Below are 16,493 nucleotides of genomic sequence, written 5' to 3' on the forward strand. Positions count from 1 at the left end.
ATAGCAGGCTGTGAATTCACAATATCAAATAGTGCGTTAAAGATTAAAGGAAAAATTACCCAATAATGTGTAAGAATTAAAAAATTGGAAAAAAAATGCAATTGCGTCCTTAACAATAATTGAGAAAATTCGAAACAGTCTTAAAGAATTACGAGTTAGAATTGAACTATGTGGTAAAACAGGCAATGGGTCAATCAAATAGTGGAAATTGGTTTGAGTTAAGAAACAAATTTCATTCTTTTGACATTTTTTTTTTGCAAAATTAAAAATAAAAAACTTCTTAGTTATTTTTTGTTTTATTCGATTTTAAGAACACAGCTTGAAACTCGCTCTATGAAGTAGTGTGAAAAGAACAGTCTGGCAGTGAATCCTCACAAGACAGAACTTGTTCTTTTTACCATCAAAAGAAGACTGGCCCCTATGCGTCTGCCTTCAGTCTTCGGTACTCTTTTACAACTTGAAAAAAAGGTGAAATATCTGGACATCACTATTGATAGAAAGCCGAATTGGAGAAGACATCTTGAACCAAAAACCGAAAAAGTCTTTGAAAAAAATTCGCGAGTTATATCTTATTTTTGGACAAACTTGCATTATTTGTGCTCATTTTACGCATAATTTTGCGCAGATTCCAAATCCGGGCACAAAATTCACATACGACAAAAAAAACTAAGTTATGGCCTTTGAAAGTTTCAGAAAATAGTTATTTACAGTCGCGTGTGGTAACTTACATTTTACAGCGCGAAATCAGTTTGAAGCACGACGGCGTAGCCGGAGTGCTTTAATGATTGAGCGCTGTAAAATGGTTAACGCACAAGAGTTGTATTAAACTTTTTGGCCGAAAAATTTTAATTTAAATAATTGAGTTTTTCAAAATTCATGAGAACTGTCACATCCGACATTTGTAAATTTCATCATCTGTCAATTCTGTCAATTTTGTAGTTGGTGCACAAAAAGTACACAAGATGGCGCTGTTTAAAAAACGTTTTAATACGAGGTGTTTATAAATGTTTTTAGCATCAAGGGTGGCTATGGAATTCCTGTCTTGCACTACTTTGCCGCTTTGTTTTCATAGTGAATATTATTATCTTAAAAATTATTTATAATGTTATTTACGTTAACGACGCTTCTGTTACGGTTTTGTGTCAAAATTTTTGATTTTCAGGTTTCAAATGACAACTGGAACAGTTTTCTTCTCAAAACTTACTTTGCTCTATGATTGAGGTTAACTACAAATGTCAGTTGAAAAATCTAAATCCACATTTATAATGAGCGGCAAATTTCTTTGACAATGGGCCCGTTCAGCGTTTTTATTTCATAATTTGAAAGTGCTTTGCGTAAATAAGCGACTCCCAAAAAATTAAATTTTTTCGGCAATTCTTTCCCCCTTAAAAAAAATCCCAAAAGTGTAGATTTGGGAAACGGGGCGTGGCTAGCTGTGACGTCACTCCACGGTACTCGGCGCACTCCATACTGATGCCAGATTTTAGACATTTCAGCATTACTGACTCCAAATTACTGTTGTTTTAAATATCTGAGAGCCTAGCGGATTTTGCATTATAATGTGAATTTTAAAAATGCTATAACAAAAGAGATGTAGTTTCCCAATGTAACTAGAAACACATCGGTAATAGTGTGATGTTGAGAGAAGGGAAAACTCACTCTTTTTGTCACCATTAATTTATTGAGTAGAACTTAACAAAAATCACATGATGCACGTACGTTAATGAACGTTAATGATCCTAATTATTATTTAGAGTCCAATGTAATGACATTGGACTCTAAATAATAATTAGGATCCTCCTCTCTACAATCGTCAGCTTATATTTATAACCTTTCAATAGTGCTATAACATCAAAATACTTATTACCATAAATGGGCATAGAATCGAACGATGGGCTTTGCGGAATAAGCAATTGAATACATCATATCCGACCACATCGTTCGATCTACGTTAACATAAAATAGTGCGTTGACACTTTTGCAATAATAGTTCAACGACTTAATTTATTACATTACTTCAATAGCACCTGCTACACAATTTATCAGTCTTCTTCAAAATGAAAAAACAAGAATAACTTGTTAACGAGCTATGCAGCAAGGTGATTTTGTTTCAAATAAAGGCAGTAGACTGTTGTCACATTTTTTTAATAGAAGAAGATATTGAAAATTATATGTTCTTAAAGACGAAAAGTGGTAAAATCATAATGAAACCCGGCGTTTTAAATATTTGCTTGTCAAAAATGCAGATATGCAACACATAGGTCCAAGCTTCGAAAAGATTTTGAAAAAAGACGTAGTCTGGTCACAATTGAAAAACCTTTAGTCATTCTTAACGGCACAGGTGAAGTCGTAAATAAATACATACATTACATAAACACTCTTGTCATTTTTGTTTCGAACTTGCCCAAGTATCCGTGATAGTGCAATTTCAAAAATAGCATTTTTTTTCGGCAATTTAATTTTCTTGTAGCTGGGAAATATCGGGCATCCAATATTTTTAGCACCGTTTTGGATGACTTCATACCGGTATTTGATCAAACGAGCTTGTATAAAAAGTGATAACTGATAATGTCATATCAGCACGCTGCCGAATTTATGAAAGTTGGGGAAATGGACTTGCAGGCTCCAAACTTTGCTCCTTTGATACTGTTTTTCCCATAATCTTCATCCTAGATTCGACGATTTGTACATAGTATTATTAGAACAGGAATTGATTAGTCCAAAAACGAAGGAAACCGGAGCTTTTTTGTAGGTCAAAAAAAGTACGATAATCATGAAAGAATGAGCATTTATAACGACAATATTGAGTGATGTAACACTCGAGTTACAAAAAAAGGTCTTTATTTACACAAACTATCTATATTTACAATTTAACTTAGAAAACCAGAAGACATGGACGAGTCGAATGTAAAATCGCGAATCGCGGCGAAGATTTTCAGACTTCAGGGCTCTATGAAAATGTCCAACAAGGAGCGGTGACCGCTGCAAAGTTAGAGCTGTTTTCAAAAGAGAGGAAATCCAACTGGCGTTTTCGGGTTAGTTCCTGGGTTTTAAAGATAGGTCCAACCAATGGTGTGAATTTGAGTGATGGTAGGGGATGACCATCGTGGGGCGAGGGTGGCGATGGTGGCTCTAACGAGAAGCGTCTGGCGGAGCGCTTTTGTACTAACTTTTTGTTACAGTGACAGATTTACGGTTTCTCAACTTTAGACAAAGAAAATCCAAAAATCGTTATTTACTATACCGCAGTTTTGTAACTCATACAGTGTTAAATACATAGAGCATCCTATCAAAAATGGCACTCTCGGAAAAAGAGTTGTATCGCTAAAATATGGATACTTTCACTCGATTGGTTTTATAGGCTTATTTTTATACCCAAAATTTTAAATTCCGATCATTTTTGAGAAAATGACATTGGACCATTCCGTAAACAGATTAACTATTTTTTAATGTTTTTTTTAAGAATTTTTGATAACAAATTAAGAAACTCCAAAAGTTGTATTTGCATTATTATTTATTTTTGTTCTTATACTTATAAAATAAAAATGTTTTTTTTGCATAATTAAATAAAGCAAGTTAAAAAAACATTAACTCATTAAAATTTCAACCAATTATCTTAAGTCGTTTAGGTGCTATGATTTTCGTTCACCCAGAACCATGCGAATTGCTCACTGTCCGCGCTGAATTAACCGTGGTGTGACGTCACACGACATATTTAGAACTTTCAAAAGTTACAGCCGTATAACTTCGGATCTAATTGATGAATGGTTTTCAAAATTTCAGAAGGTCTTTAGATCACCTTTTGCTATCGAAACATACCGTTTTTTCTATTAATTTAAAATATGCTAAACGGGCCCATTCATAGCCACCCTTGATGCTATAAAGATTTATAAACACCTTGTATTACTTTAAAAATAGAAAGATTTTAGAAATAGAAATATCACTTTGGTGATCAATCTTAAAAATTACATTTAAAGAAAAAAAACTGAATGTGGTTTTGCAAAAATTGTGCACTTCTGACAACAGAAATTAATTTTAGTAGAAAATTCCACTATAGTTAGGTGTGAACAGATTATTACGTTTGTAAAAACCCAATGAAAAAAAATCTAGATTAGTTTAATTGTTCTTTAGTCTTAACGACAAACTGAAAACTGAAAAAACATAAATAATGCAAAGGAAGTTAAGTGAACAGCCTAAATAGGATACAAATTGCATACAAGATTTTATCCTCTATTGTAGTGACGGCTATTTTTTTTTCAAACGAATGGAAATTAGCTTTGAAACGGCTTTAAAATGCACAGTTTTAGTATTTTAGTTGCAAACTTTGTATACATTTAAAGTGCAAGTGAAAAAAACTGAAATCGTCCAAAAGTGTGCATGAAAAAATCTACAAACGCACACAGGATATATCATTACTGACGCCTTCTATAAAGAGCCATTTTAGGGATGCTAAACAAGATCGTAATAGTATATTATGAAACGCGTTTCATAATGAACATTTTGCCGCACGCACGTTTTTAAGGCACGACGAGCGCAGCGAGGAGTGTCATAAAGTAGTAAGAATAATAGAATAGAATAGAATTTATTTGCCATTAAATACATACACAATGTAAATAAACCTGGCACGTCAACAAATCAATTTTACAAACACTTAACAATATATTACATATACACGAATACAATGTAAATATAAAATGGAACAAAATGTAAAGATAAAATCAAATAAAATATAAAGATAAAATTGAATAAATGTAAAGATAAAATTAGAATAAAATGACACATCACAATACAGGAGTTAGTGTATAAATTATACTTTTAGAAATTCTTCTATGGAGTAAGAATTCTTGTCTAATAAAAATGCTTTGACATTTATTTTGAATCGACGTAAGTTGGACGAGTCTCTTATTGTTTGAGGAAGGTTATTGAAAAATCTACAAGCATTATAATGCAGACCTTTTTGAAAATAGGCAGTGCTATGTTGCTTTGGTAGTAATAACTCTTTGTGGCGCGTATTATAACAATATGTATTTCTACCAATTTTTAATAGCTCGATATTTTTGAAAGCATAGCATAAAACATGATATATGTATAAATTTGGTAATGTCATAATTTGTAGATCTTTAAATGCTTGTCTACATGATTGTCTACCGTTTAAACCAGCTAGAATTCGTATAGCCCATTTCTGGATAATAAAAACTCTCTCGGCTTCAGAAGAGTGGCCCCAGTGTACAATTCCGTATTGCAAAATACTCTGAAAACACCCAAAATAAAATGCTTTTACTGTCCCTAAGTTACATTGCTGTACTACATTGCGGAGCCCATAGCAAATTGTTGATAGCTTTTTACAAAGATTGTGAAGATGACTTGACCATTTCATTTGACTATCGATTGTGAGTCCGAGCAACTTTACCGCCTGAGATAATTTAACAGGTTTGTCATTAAGATGAATGTGCTTGTCATTTTGATTTAATATTTTATTAAAAAAGGGAATTATTGATGTTTTGTCTTTATTGATACACAGCCGATTCATAGTGACCCAGTCCAGTAAACTGTGGTAGATTTTCGCTGCTTTTTCCGCCGCATCATCTCCTGTTACGATAAAATTAGTATCATCAGCGTATGACATTTGGACAAAGTCACATTTTGGTTTTAAGTAGAGTGCCAAATCATTCACAAATATAATAAATAATGTTGGGCCAAGAATCGATCCTTGTGGTACTCCAATAGTTATAGTTTTTGACTCCGATAATGACCCGTTGAGTAGTACTTTTTGAGTCCTGTCACTAAGATATGATTTAAACCATTCATGAAATTTTCCTCTGATTCCATATCGATCAAGCTTACTTAATAGAATTGAATGGTCTACACAATCGAAAGCTTTTGTAAAGTCTATGAAAAGCCCCAATGTATTGACTTTTTTATCGATGTACGCGATTATATTATTTAAGTAATCAGCAAGAGCAGTGTCCAAGCCCCTACCTCTTATGAAACCATGCTGAGAATTATCCAAAATTTTATTTTTTACTAAAAAAGATATGACGTTATTGTTTACAATAATTTCAAACACTTTGGAGATGCTAGGTAGAAGACTAATCGGTCTATAATTTTCTACTGATGTGTGGTCGCCTTTTTTAAAAAGACGTTTAACTATCGCTCTCTTTAAAATAGATGGAAAATGTCCCTGTTCCAAAGATAGATTTATAGTGTGGCGTAGTGGTTCAGCAATTGCAGATGCAATTTTTTTTAAAAGATTGTTGGAAATGCCATTTTCCCCAGATGCATTACTATTTTTAAGTTTAGAAATAATTTCCATTACGTCTGATGGAGACACTGGCATTAAATAAATTGAGTTCTCTACACGTTCAATATTTTCAGCAGTATAGTTCAATTTATCGTTTTTGTTAATACTTAGAAGAGTGTTACTTGCAATTTGTGAAAAGTACTCATTGAAAACTTCGGCACATTGCTGATCACTGAGAGTCACATTATTTTCCTGAATTTTAATTATGGTATTCTTTGGTTTACGGTTCGTGCAATTCTTGATGGTATCCCACATAGCTTTGTTTTTGTTGTTACTGTTGTTGACCCGACGTTCAATATAAATTTGTCTACTCTTAGTGATAAGTTTCTGATATTCTTGATTGATTTTTCTAAAAAAGTCTTTAAAAATTATGTATTGTCTACTCAGATCAGCAAAAAGGCTGACTTTTGATTTTAATTTAAGAATTTCTGGACTAATCCAGGCCTGCTTTGAACATAAATTACGTTTCCCAGCACGTTTATAAGGAAAGGATGTTTCAAAATATTTGGTCAATAAACCCATAAACTTATTAAATGACGTTTCAGCATTAGTATCGTTAAAAACTGTTGTCCACTCTTCCTTTTCGAGAAATTCATGAAAGACTTTGACATTTTTCTCACTGAAATTTCTAACCAAATTATAGGCAGGGGAGGCATTTTCATTCATCTTATTTATTTTGAGACACACATTAATTTGCTGTGCATTATGGTCTGAGAGAAATAGGTTTCTTACATAAGAATTATAATTTTTTATAGAGTCATTAACTAAAATGTTGTCAATACAAGTTCCACTACAGGGAGTAGTTCGAGTGTATTCATAAATTGTGGGTATAATGTTAAAGGTTTTTAGTAAGCATATAAGATTTAATTTCTGCCTCGAATTTTCAAGAAAGTCCACATTAAAATCTCCTGCTAAAATAATTTTCTTGCTTTTACTAACTGTGCATAAAACACTATTTAAAATGTCTAAAAATTTAACAAATTCACCTGAAGGAGGCCTATATAAAACTATTATTACTAAGCCATATTGCATAACTTCTACAGCACAACATTCGATGGTGTTTGCACTGGATTTAGTTTGAATAGAAGTTAAATTTCGAACATCTAGATTTGAATTCACGAAGATCGCAGCACCACCGTGCCTATTCTTAGCTCGACAAAAACTAGCAGATAGATTATAGTTATTTAACACAATACAATCTAATTGATCTTGCGATTGCCAGTGTTCGGTTATTAAAATCACATGAGGATGTAATTCTGCCAAAATAATGTCTAAACTGTTTATTTTATTATAGAGGCATTGCATATTTTGGTGCAGAATTGAAAAAACATCTACACTTACGTTAACGTCTAAAAAATCACTGGACTTCTTTACTTCCAATTCGTCACATGGTGGAGAAGATGACGTTGTTACTTCGTATCCTTGTTGAACACTCTCCGGTGAAAATAACGATTTACATAACACCCGACTGGCCAAATATTGGGGTTCATCGCTTCGTTGAAATTATGTAGGTTTACAGTTACTTTAAAACTGGCGTAGTATTCCGAGTACTTCGTGTCAACTTTGGCACACTTCACTTCGGGGAATTTCTCTGTCAGCATCCCACAAATTTCTTCTGCTTTAGTTTCAGGAGCAAGCCTGGAAATATAAATAAAGCCTTTTTTGGGAACCACTTTGATTGTTGTAAGTTCTGTTTGTTTCCCAATAATTCCTTTCTGTTTAGGTGATGTCTTGGTTTTGTTTTTTCGCAAGACAGTTCTCCATTGACCTTCATCCTCAGTACTCTCAATATACTTTTTTGATTTTACGGCAACAGTCGTCTGGTGTGTTTCAACATTTGCGAATATTTTCTTCCCGTTTAGATGTTCCTTGTTACCTAAGTTGTTGGCAAGAATTTTGCAGTTTTTCTGAATTATTGGGACCGCTTCTGATGTTAAAGCCTTTGTTCCATGTGACATAAGTTTTGGAGACAATTCGGTTGTTGGACCTTGATTCCATAAATGTGTTCTCTTTCCGGCTGACATTTTTTTGTTGTCAACACCATTATTGATGAGGAATTCCCAATATCTCAGTTTTTTTGTCAAACTTTTTCACCGTTGGTTCACTGAACGAATCGCATTTATGAATTTTCAATCTTCGTTCTTTTATTTCAGACATAATCATCTTGAAATTGTCATTCATAGTTTGTTTTAATTCATGTAACATAATTGTTATCGTGTCTTCTTGAGTTTTGGTGATACAAGATATTTGACTCGCGGATTTTTCCTGCAGATCTTGCACTTCACCTTCTAATTCTGATATTCTGTGTTTCAAACTCCTGTTTAAATCTTTTAAGACGTCATTTTCGAAACAGATTGATTTCTCTATTAAGGTACTGGTTTCATTATCAGAGAATCCCTCTGATTCGTAGCCTCCTATTGCTTCTTGCAGTTTTTCGGTGCTAATGACCATGTTGTCACAGCAGGGTTTTTTAATTTTACCAGCACAACTAGTGTGATAAAAAACTTCACAGTTTCCACATTTCACCCGCTTTTTTCGCAGAGCGTTTTACCGTACATGTTCATCACGTTAACGTTAACACAGAATAATACAGAGAATAAAAGGCAAAATGCATTATGAACAAGTATCATTCGCTATTTTTTCTATTTCGCCTTATTTTAAACGAAAAAACTGGATTTCGAAATCTAGGGAATTTTAGGGTAGTTGGCATTTGCAAAATGTTCGGGAAAAAATTCGAAGTAGCCAAATCCAATATCAGTCAGTTTGACAGGTGCGACGTTTTGAGGTTATCGGAGCGCAAGAGAGCCAAGAGAGCGAAGATGTTGATCATGATCATGATACTTCTCTTGCATCCAAAGAGTTTTTCTCCGATGAATTATTAAGCCAAGTACAACAAGAAATAATGGTGTATTGATCGATTTATCATGGTTTATCAAAACCAAAATCTAAATTGTCAACGTTGACGGCAGGTTGACGGTTTGTCTGCTGCAAACCTAAGAAAAATATAAGTTCCTGGAAATATTGGCACGGGATTGGTCCATTACGATACCGAAATACGCTCAAACGCGTATCGAAATATCTTCATTATGAACGCGAAATAGAAAAACTTTTTTTTGGGTGTCAGTAATTCATTCTAGACATCGAAAAAAACTGAAATATCCAATCTTAGCTTCTAAAGTTTGCTTTTGTATGTTTTTCATCGATAAGTACATAAGTTTTGAAGATTTTAATTGATTTTACGAGTAGAAAGTGGTAGCACATTAATCAAAACGGTAGCAAATTGCAAATTACTCGCGTAGGGCACAGTAGATTTTATATATTTTTATTAATTAATTAATTAATATTTTTAAAATAATATTATAGTATATCTATGTATGTGCAGACACAGAAAGGACGAAAAACTTGCCTAGGCAATGACCTAAAGACAAAAAATAGCCACATTATAAACCATATATACTCAAAATAAAACTCGAGAATTTACCAATAGAAACGAAAAATCCATAATAAATAATTAAGAAATGTGGGACAAGGTAAAAAGCATAAACAATAACGAAAGAAAGAATCATAAATTAAAGACAATTTCTGACGGTACCTCAATCAGAATCTATACAAACAAAGAGAGGAAAAATAGTAAAAATTATTATTAGTGTTAGTAGACAAACAACGAAAAATTAACAATTAAAGACAAAAACAAAAATTATAGAAATACTTTGCAAATACAAATATAGAAAACTACGAAGAATACCAATTCTCAAGAGCAAAAACAAACAGTAAGATAAAACAAGAAAAGGAAAGAACACGAAATAAATTTAAGAAGAAAATATCAGAAACATCCTTCAGGACGATAAACACTGTCTCTTCTGTTTTTTGCATCTTTAAAAATGAACCAGCACGGTTTGTTGATCCTCCAGACTGGGAGGTTGCAGACTTTACAGGCGGTAGTGCCCGCACTCCCTTGTGAAAACGGTTAAGGCCAAAGTTAGAGGTTATGTTACTAAAATTAGCATGAATGAAAAACATCATTAATGCAACGTGCACTTGCTGTTCTAAACAAATAAACAAACAGTAAACAAGTATATTTATTAAGAACATTTTAAATGTGGTTGTTGTTTGTTTCCAGGCACATCCACATGAGTTTTCATAGTTTAAAAAACACAACTTAATGTTTGTAGGGTGATTCATTGTGTTCTCCAATTTTTTCATTCTCATTTTAGCACCATTTCTAAAATAGGATTTGATAGAAACACTTTTTCAATAATGACAGTAATGAGACTAATAACAGCCAAATGACACCTTGCAAAGTTCACTACGCCATACTATTTGATTTTTTTTGTTTTTCACAGAAAAGCTGATCAAAAATTAATTGAATCATATTGTAGAACTTTTGTATAAATTTCACCAAAATCGTCCTACCCATTCCAGGTGTTGCACTTATTATGAAAGTCAGAATACATATTTAGACTTTTTAGATTTTTTGTAATTTTTTGGAAATGTTTTTCAAACTTTGATGTATTTATGCATTCTTGAAAAAAATTATTTAATTTTTCTGAATGTATTTTTGCGTCGTCTGAATTTATTATAATTTGACAACAAAAAAAATGCCACTTTCATACGGGATCGTAGAAAAAAAAACCGTAATTACGTCGACCAGCAAAAAACTTAAATAAGTATCAATTTGTTTACCAAGTAGCAGTTGCAAATAGACTATAAATATCAACTACATTCTGGTTTTCTTTACTAGTTATCAAAATGAATGAAATAATTAAGTCAATTTTCTTTTGTATCATCATTGCTTTGTGTCTATTGTTTGTGAAACTTCTCTGGACACATGGGTATTACCGGGACCCCTTTCATTACCTTTTATTGGAAGTCCTGCTGTTGTCTTTACCGGAGGAAAAGGTAAAATTTCGGAAATAAATTGCAGGTATAACATTCGTTTCTAGGACCTCTTGAAGCTTTGTTTAAAATGTCGGAGCAGTACCGCTCAGTCTTTAGAGTTTGGATTGGGCCCCAATTGAATATCATAACCATGAAAGCGAAAGAAGCGGAATATTTACTTAATAATTGTCTTCATAAAGAAAATATCCTATTTTATCAATACTTTCAAGATTTTTTAACTTCTATATTAACAATAAACAGTAATTTGAGCTTTTCTTAAGACAATTTCTGATGGTAAGTTTTTAGTCCATAAATGGCAACCACGCAGGAAAAACTTGAACCGAAGTTTTAACCAGAAAATCTTAAATTCGTATTTTGACAAACAAGTAAAAATGGTCAATAAAATGATGAAGGAATTGGAACTTGAGTGTGGAAAATCAAACGATTTATTTTTGTTCCTTTGGGCTGCAACGCTTGAACAGATTTGTGGTAACAATTGTCAATATTTTGGTACCTTTTGGTTATTTTTTTACTTAGAAACGATCGGAGGAACGGATGTGGCAACACTCCCAGTAGAAACTGCAAAGTTTCTTCCATTTATTGTCAGGTAAAAATGTTAAAAGTAAAATTCTACATATTTTAGATTTAGTTTGAAGTTGATGGCTCCATCTAATGTTGTTGTAGGGCAGAGGAACTATTTATCGAGCGGGTATTTAATCCTCTGTTTTATTTTGATTGTATTTGGAAATTAAGCTCAAAATACAAACAATTGATTTATACAAAAAACCTTTCCCGGCCTAACATAAGAGAAGTATGTGAGAAATGCGAGAAATAATTATTAATCAAGTTTTTTTTTAGGCAATTCGGCGACGTCAGATTTCTTCAGACGATAAGTTCCCTAACTGTGTTTTAGATGAAGCCGAGAATCACCTAAAAAATGACTTTTTTGATTGTGTATTGAAAGGAGATTACAACACGGAGGAACTTGAAGACGAAGTTTCATTATTCGTTGTTGCAGGAAGCGAAACTTCAGCTCTTCTCACAGCAAATGTTCTTTTAGTTTTGAGCATGTATCCAGAAATTCAGGTTTAGACAGACCTCTTCAGTAATGTTAGTTCTGTTTTTGCTTTCAGACGAAATTGTACGAAGAACTGAACACTCTTTTAGAGGACAGAAACTCACTCTCGAGGACCTCAACAAGTTGGACTACTTGGAACGAGTTATTAAAGAAACCATGAGACTCCTTCCTCCATTTCTATTCATATCGCGCTACGTTGACAAAACTGTATCAATCGGTAAACTGTTTAATTTTATTAGCGAAGAAGAAATTCTATCTGTTTTAGATGGTCAAGTTTATCCTCAAGGAAGCGCAGCAGTTATTTCAATTCGAGACATTCACATAAATCCAGAATATTGGTCCAATCCACATAAATTTGATCCAAACAGATTTTTACCTGAAGAAGTTCAGAAAAGACCACGATGTGCATATTTGCCTTTTAGTGTCGGACCTAGAAATTGCATTGGTAACAATAGAAAGAATATAATTTAGTTTTGAAGAACTGGTTGCAGGTTTAAAATATGCGATGATGAACACTAAAATTCTGTTGTCAAAAATTATACAAAATTTTGAAGTTCTTTCAGGTCAATACAAGTCGTTGAGTGAAATTGAGATGGTTTTTCATGTTTTTCAGAAAGTTAAGACTGGTTACCGAATGTTGTTAAAAAGAAGGTAAACCTACCTGAAATTGTTTTTTCAAATTTGAACTTAATAAATGATGGTGATGGGACTGCTTTATTGTCTTTACATTTTATTTGTTCAAAGAATTGATCATGTAAATGTTTATTAACGCCGAACTTATCCATACAGGGTGTTCCAGAACTTAAACCCATAGAGCAAGGCAACAATAAAGATGGTAAATTTTAAAGCAAAAATTGATTAACAGCATTCGAGAAAATATTAGTTATTTATTATACAAGACGATAAAGGACCACTTTAACCATCGAGTGAAGACAGTTAATACACGAGTGGATTAACTTCACGAGATGGTTAAAGATCCTTTATCGTCGTGTAAAATACACTATTTTTTTCTATAGCAGCTTTTGAAGAATAACTAATTTAAATTTATTAATTAAAAAAATGTATCATAATACCCAATGTTGGTTGTTATGGAACTGTAAACAAATTTTTCATTTTCAAAAATCCCGAAAACTACCATGTGCGAGATCGAATTAGAACTTCCTGCAGACGTAGAGGAAGAAGCTGCAACTGCTGTAATTAAGCTGTTGCCCCAAAAATCTCGCCTAATATATGAAAAAGAATACAACACTTTTCAAAGATGGAGAAGTAGAAAAAAATATCAGTGGTGTTAGCGAGAAAGTGCTCCTTGCACATTTTTCTCAAAAATCTAAAAAAGTCAAACCTTTAAGTTTATGGTGTTATTACTCAATGCTAAAAAGCACATTGTTGGTAAATGAAAACTGCGACATTTCAAAGTAAGATGTTTTAAAATAGTGTCAACGTAATGTCATAATAACTTTCAGATATTGCAAACTAATTTCACTACTAAAGAAGCAAAGTGAAGGCTAAAAGCCCAAGAAATCCAAGACCTTTGAGCCAAATGAGAATATTAAATTCTTGGTAGATGCGTCAGATGATGACTATTTATTAGCAAAGGTAGTAGATTTATTGGATAGGATAAAATGTAAAATTGGGTTTTAACTTACAGGTTGTTGCTGTAATGGCTTTGCACGGGGCTTGCAGATCAGATGAATTGTACAAGTTACAAGTTTCCAACATTGAGGATCGACAGTCAGTAATTATTGTTTCACTTATTGACACTAAAACCAAGAAAGATCGGTCGTTTTGTGTAACCGATAAAGAATGTGGAGTTAGTTTTTTGGAAATCGTACGAAAATATTCAAGCTTGCGTCCTAAAAACGTTCCTCACAAATTCTTCGTCAACTACAGACAGAAAAAGTGTATCGTTCAGCCAATACATTATACAAGATTTCGAAGATGATTGCTAATTTTCTAAAGCTGTCAGACCTGAAGCATTGCTTTTGCTGCTCGGTCGCTATGATGTTAGCCAACAAGGGTGATGATCTCATCACCAGTAAAAGAATATCGAAGGATAGCATAGGCGAATAGGATGGAAATCGTCCTCGGTAGCAGAAAACTACATAGAAGAAAAATTGCAGTTTCGAATCAGATTCTTTGCGAAGATTTGGTCACAAATTCAGACACGACTTCGTCATCTGTAGAGATAACCCACGACGAAATCATGAATGCAAGTTCTATTTCAAAAATATTAAACGTCTGAGGAAACGAGAATTGTACTATTAATGTTACCATTATTTTAAATTAATGTAAAAATTAAATAAAGAAAATTTAAAACACTTTATCTACCCTTGATGTTAAAGTAGCACTTTATCTACTCTTGATGTTAAAACGCAAGTTCGCCTTGCATTTTTTGAGAAATAAAGCACACTTTAAAAGCTACTATAGAAAAAAAAAATTAAGAACCAATCCCAGAAGCTTTTTCTAGAGATGGAGTAAAATATTCTAGGCAACGAGAGTGTATTTTTCATCTGACCAATAAATGATAGTATGTGTCCATAGTTACCGATTTTCAATTCCTGTTCTGCATCGGGATTGGCTTCCGTTTTTTCGTCTTTGCTTGATTATTTTTTGAGATAAAAAACGTTTTTAGGCGACTTGCATATTTGCCGTTTAGTGTCGGACCAAGAAACTGCATTGGTAATGATATTAAGCATTAAAATTAGTCTTGAAGAAGTGTTTACAGGTTTGAAATATGCGATGATGAACATAAAAATTCTGTTGTCAAAAATAATACAAAATTTTGATGTTCTTTCAAGTCAATACAAGTCGTTGAGTGAAATTGAAATGGTTTTAAATCTTGTTCAGAAACCTAAGAATGGTTACAAGATGTTGTTACAAAAAAGGTAAATTTTTAATAAACTGTATTATCAGATTGGAATATAATAAATGATATTGATGAGGGTGTTAATGTTTTTATTTGTTTTTTTTTTCTAACTTGTCCAAATCTACAATTTAATTAATTATAATATATTATTATTTTCCTGTTTTAAAACCATGATTATGATAACGCCTTGCTGCTTTTTCCATCCAAGAAACTTTTGATACGCTTTTTTATAAGCATCTATTTAATGGAAGCAAGTTTTACATTATTTCTTCGGAATCTTGCATGATTTTTGACAATTTTTAGCTTGTTTGAAACAAACTCCGTCGCCAGAGTCACTGCACATGCACACCTCATATTGTAGACGAATTTTTACGCTCATAAAATTTTGATTGGATAGCTGTCAGTTCTGACGTTTTCAAATATGAACTTTGAATCACTATTTTTGGGGCTTAGGGTGGTCAATATTGAATAAAAGTTTGTATTACACGCGCGCCTAAAATAAATGTTTAACTTGTAGTTATTAAAAGGCGCGACTGCTTTTTAAACATTCATTTTAGGCGTTTGTATAATAAATAACTATAATCAGATATTTTATTAACAAAAAAATGGATCAAAATGAATATGCATTGATGCAGATTACATTCTGTGTAATTTTCTACGTTTTATGTTTTATTTCTTTTTTATTTCACTCAAATTAAAAGTTCATCAATGAATGAATAATGTTGAGCGAAAAAATTTGATTTGAATGGTAAGAGTCTATGAAGTAACTTGACCTCACCGTGAACCTGGCCGCACACATACAGGATCCGCCAACACTAGTGTTCCGGCCCAAAATCGCTATTAATTATGAAGCTATAGAATAGCTATTTGTGTACCAAGGCCAAAAAGTGTTTTTTTTGGCCGAGCCTTATTTTTTTGCATTGTCAATTTTGACAGTTTTAATTTTTTTATTTCAAAATGATTAGAATTTTCGAGGTTTTCACTATTGTAAGGACCTGACTGTAGATGAAACCACTTTGTACTAAAGAAACTATTCTAATTTTATCGGCTTGAAATACTTCAGTCATGACAATTTTGAATTGACAACTTGTCAATACTTTGAACGTCAGTAATGACAATGACAGTAAAGCACAGACTACATTCAAATTTTTGAAATGTCAGAAAATGACGTCTAAGATTTTGTGTCCGCAGCTGTTTGTATAAATTGAAAAAAATATTTAAATTTTTTCAGTCTGTGGTTACTTGCGTTTTTGGCTGTTCTCCACTTGTAAATCAAAGTATTTTTCTAAATTTCTAAATTTCTCAATTTCTAAATTTCTCTCTCGCACACACACACACACACAGAGAGAGAAAGGGAGTTATCGTTGCTG

General features: G+C 32.7%; 1 protein-coding gene and 3 long non-coding RNA genes across 4 annotated transcripts; all 4 read left to right on the top strand.

Moving 5' to 3' along the window:
* The first annotated feature begins 11,058 nt into the window (after nucleotides 1–11,058).
* On the top strand, nucleotides 11,059–12,603 carry LOC148166019 (cytochrome P450 4C1-like). Its single transcript, XM_088049483.1, has 8 exons — nucleotides 11,059–11,200; nucleotides 11,245–11,439; nucleotides 11,486–11,668; nucleotides 11,717–11,786; nucleotides 11,864–11,990; nucleotides 12,038–12,265; nucleotides 12,313–12,474; nucleotides 12,523–12,603. The coding sequence occupies exons 2-7, from the start codon at nucleotides 11,268–11,270 to the stop codon at nucleotides 12,415–12,417; spliced, it is 885 nt and encodes a 294-aa protein (XP_087905609.1). The 5' UTR covers nucleotides 11,059–11,200; nucleotides 11,245–11,267; the 3' UTR covers nucleotides 12,418–12,474; nucleotides 12,523–12,603.
* A 151-nt stretch (nucleotides 12,604–12,754) lies between these two features.
* On the top strand, nucleotides 12,755–13,162 carry LOC148166020 (uncharacterized). The gene is made up of 2 exons (XR_015771064.1): nucleotides 12,755–12,908; nucleotides 13,047–13,162. It is a non-coding gene; the product is annotated as an uncharacterized LOC148166020 (long non-coding RNA).
* Nucleotides 13,163–13,171: 9 nt separating this feature from the next.
* On the top strand, nucleotides 13,172–13,844 carry LOC148166021 (uncharacterized). Its single transcript, XR_015771062.1, has 2 exons — nucleotides 13,172–13,672; nucleotides 13,721–13,844. It is a non-coding gene; the product is annotated as an uncharacterized LOC148166021 (long non-coding RNA).
* Nucleotides 13,785–14,212, top strand: LOC148166022 (uncharacterized). Its single transcript, XR_015771061.1, has 2 exons — nucleotides 13,785–13,853; nucleotides 13,906–14,212. It is a non-coding gene; the product is annotated as an uncharacterized LOC148166022 (long non-coding RNA).
* Nucleotides 14,213–16,493: the final 2,281 nt, after the last annotated feature.

The sequence above is a fragment of the Gnatocerus cornutus genome, unplaced genomic scaffold (genome assembly GCF_029298725.1).
Source record: "Gnatocerus cornutus isolate USDA-ARS CGAHR unplaced genomic scaffold, icGnaCorn1.1 ctg00000033.1, whole genome shotgun sequence".
NCBI lineage: Eukaryota > Metazoa > Arthropoda > Insecta > Coleoptera > Tenebrionidae > Gnatocerus > Gnatocerus cornutus.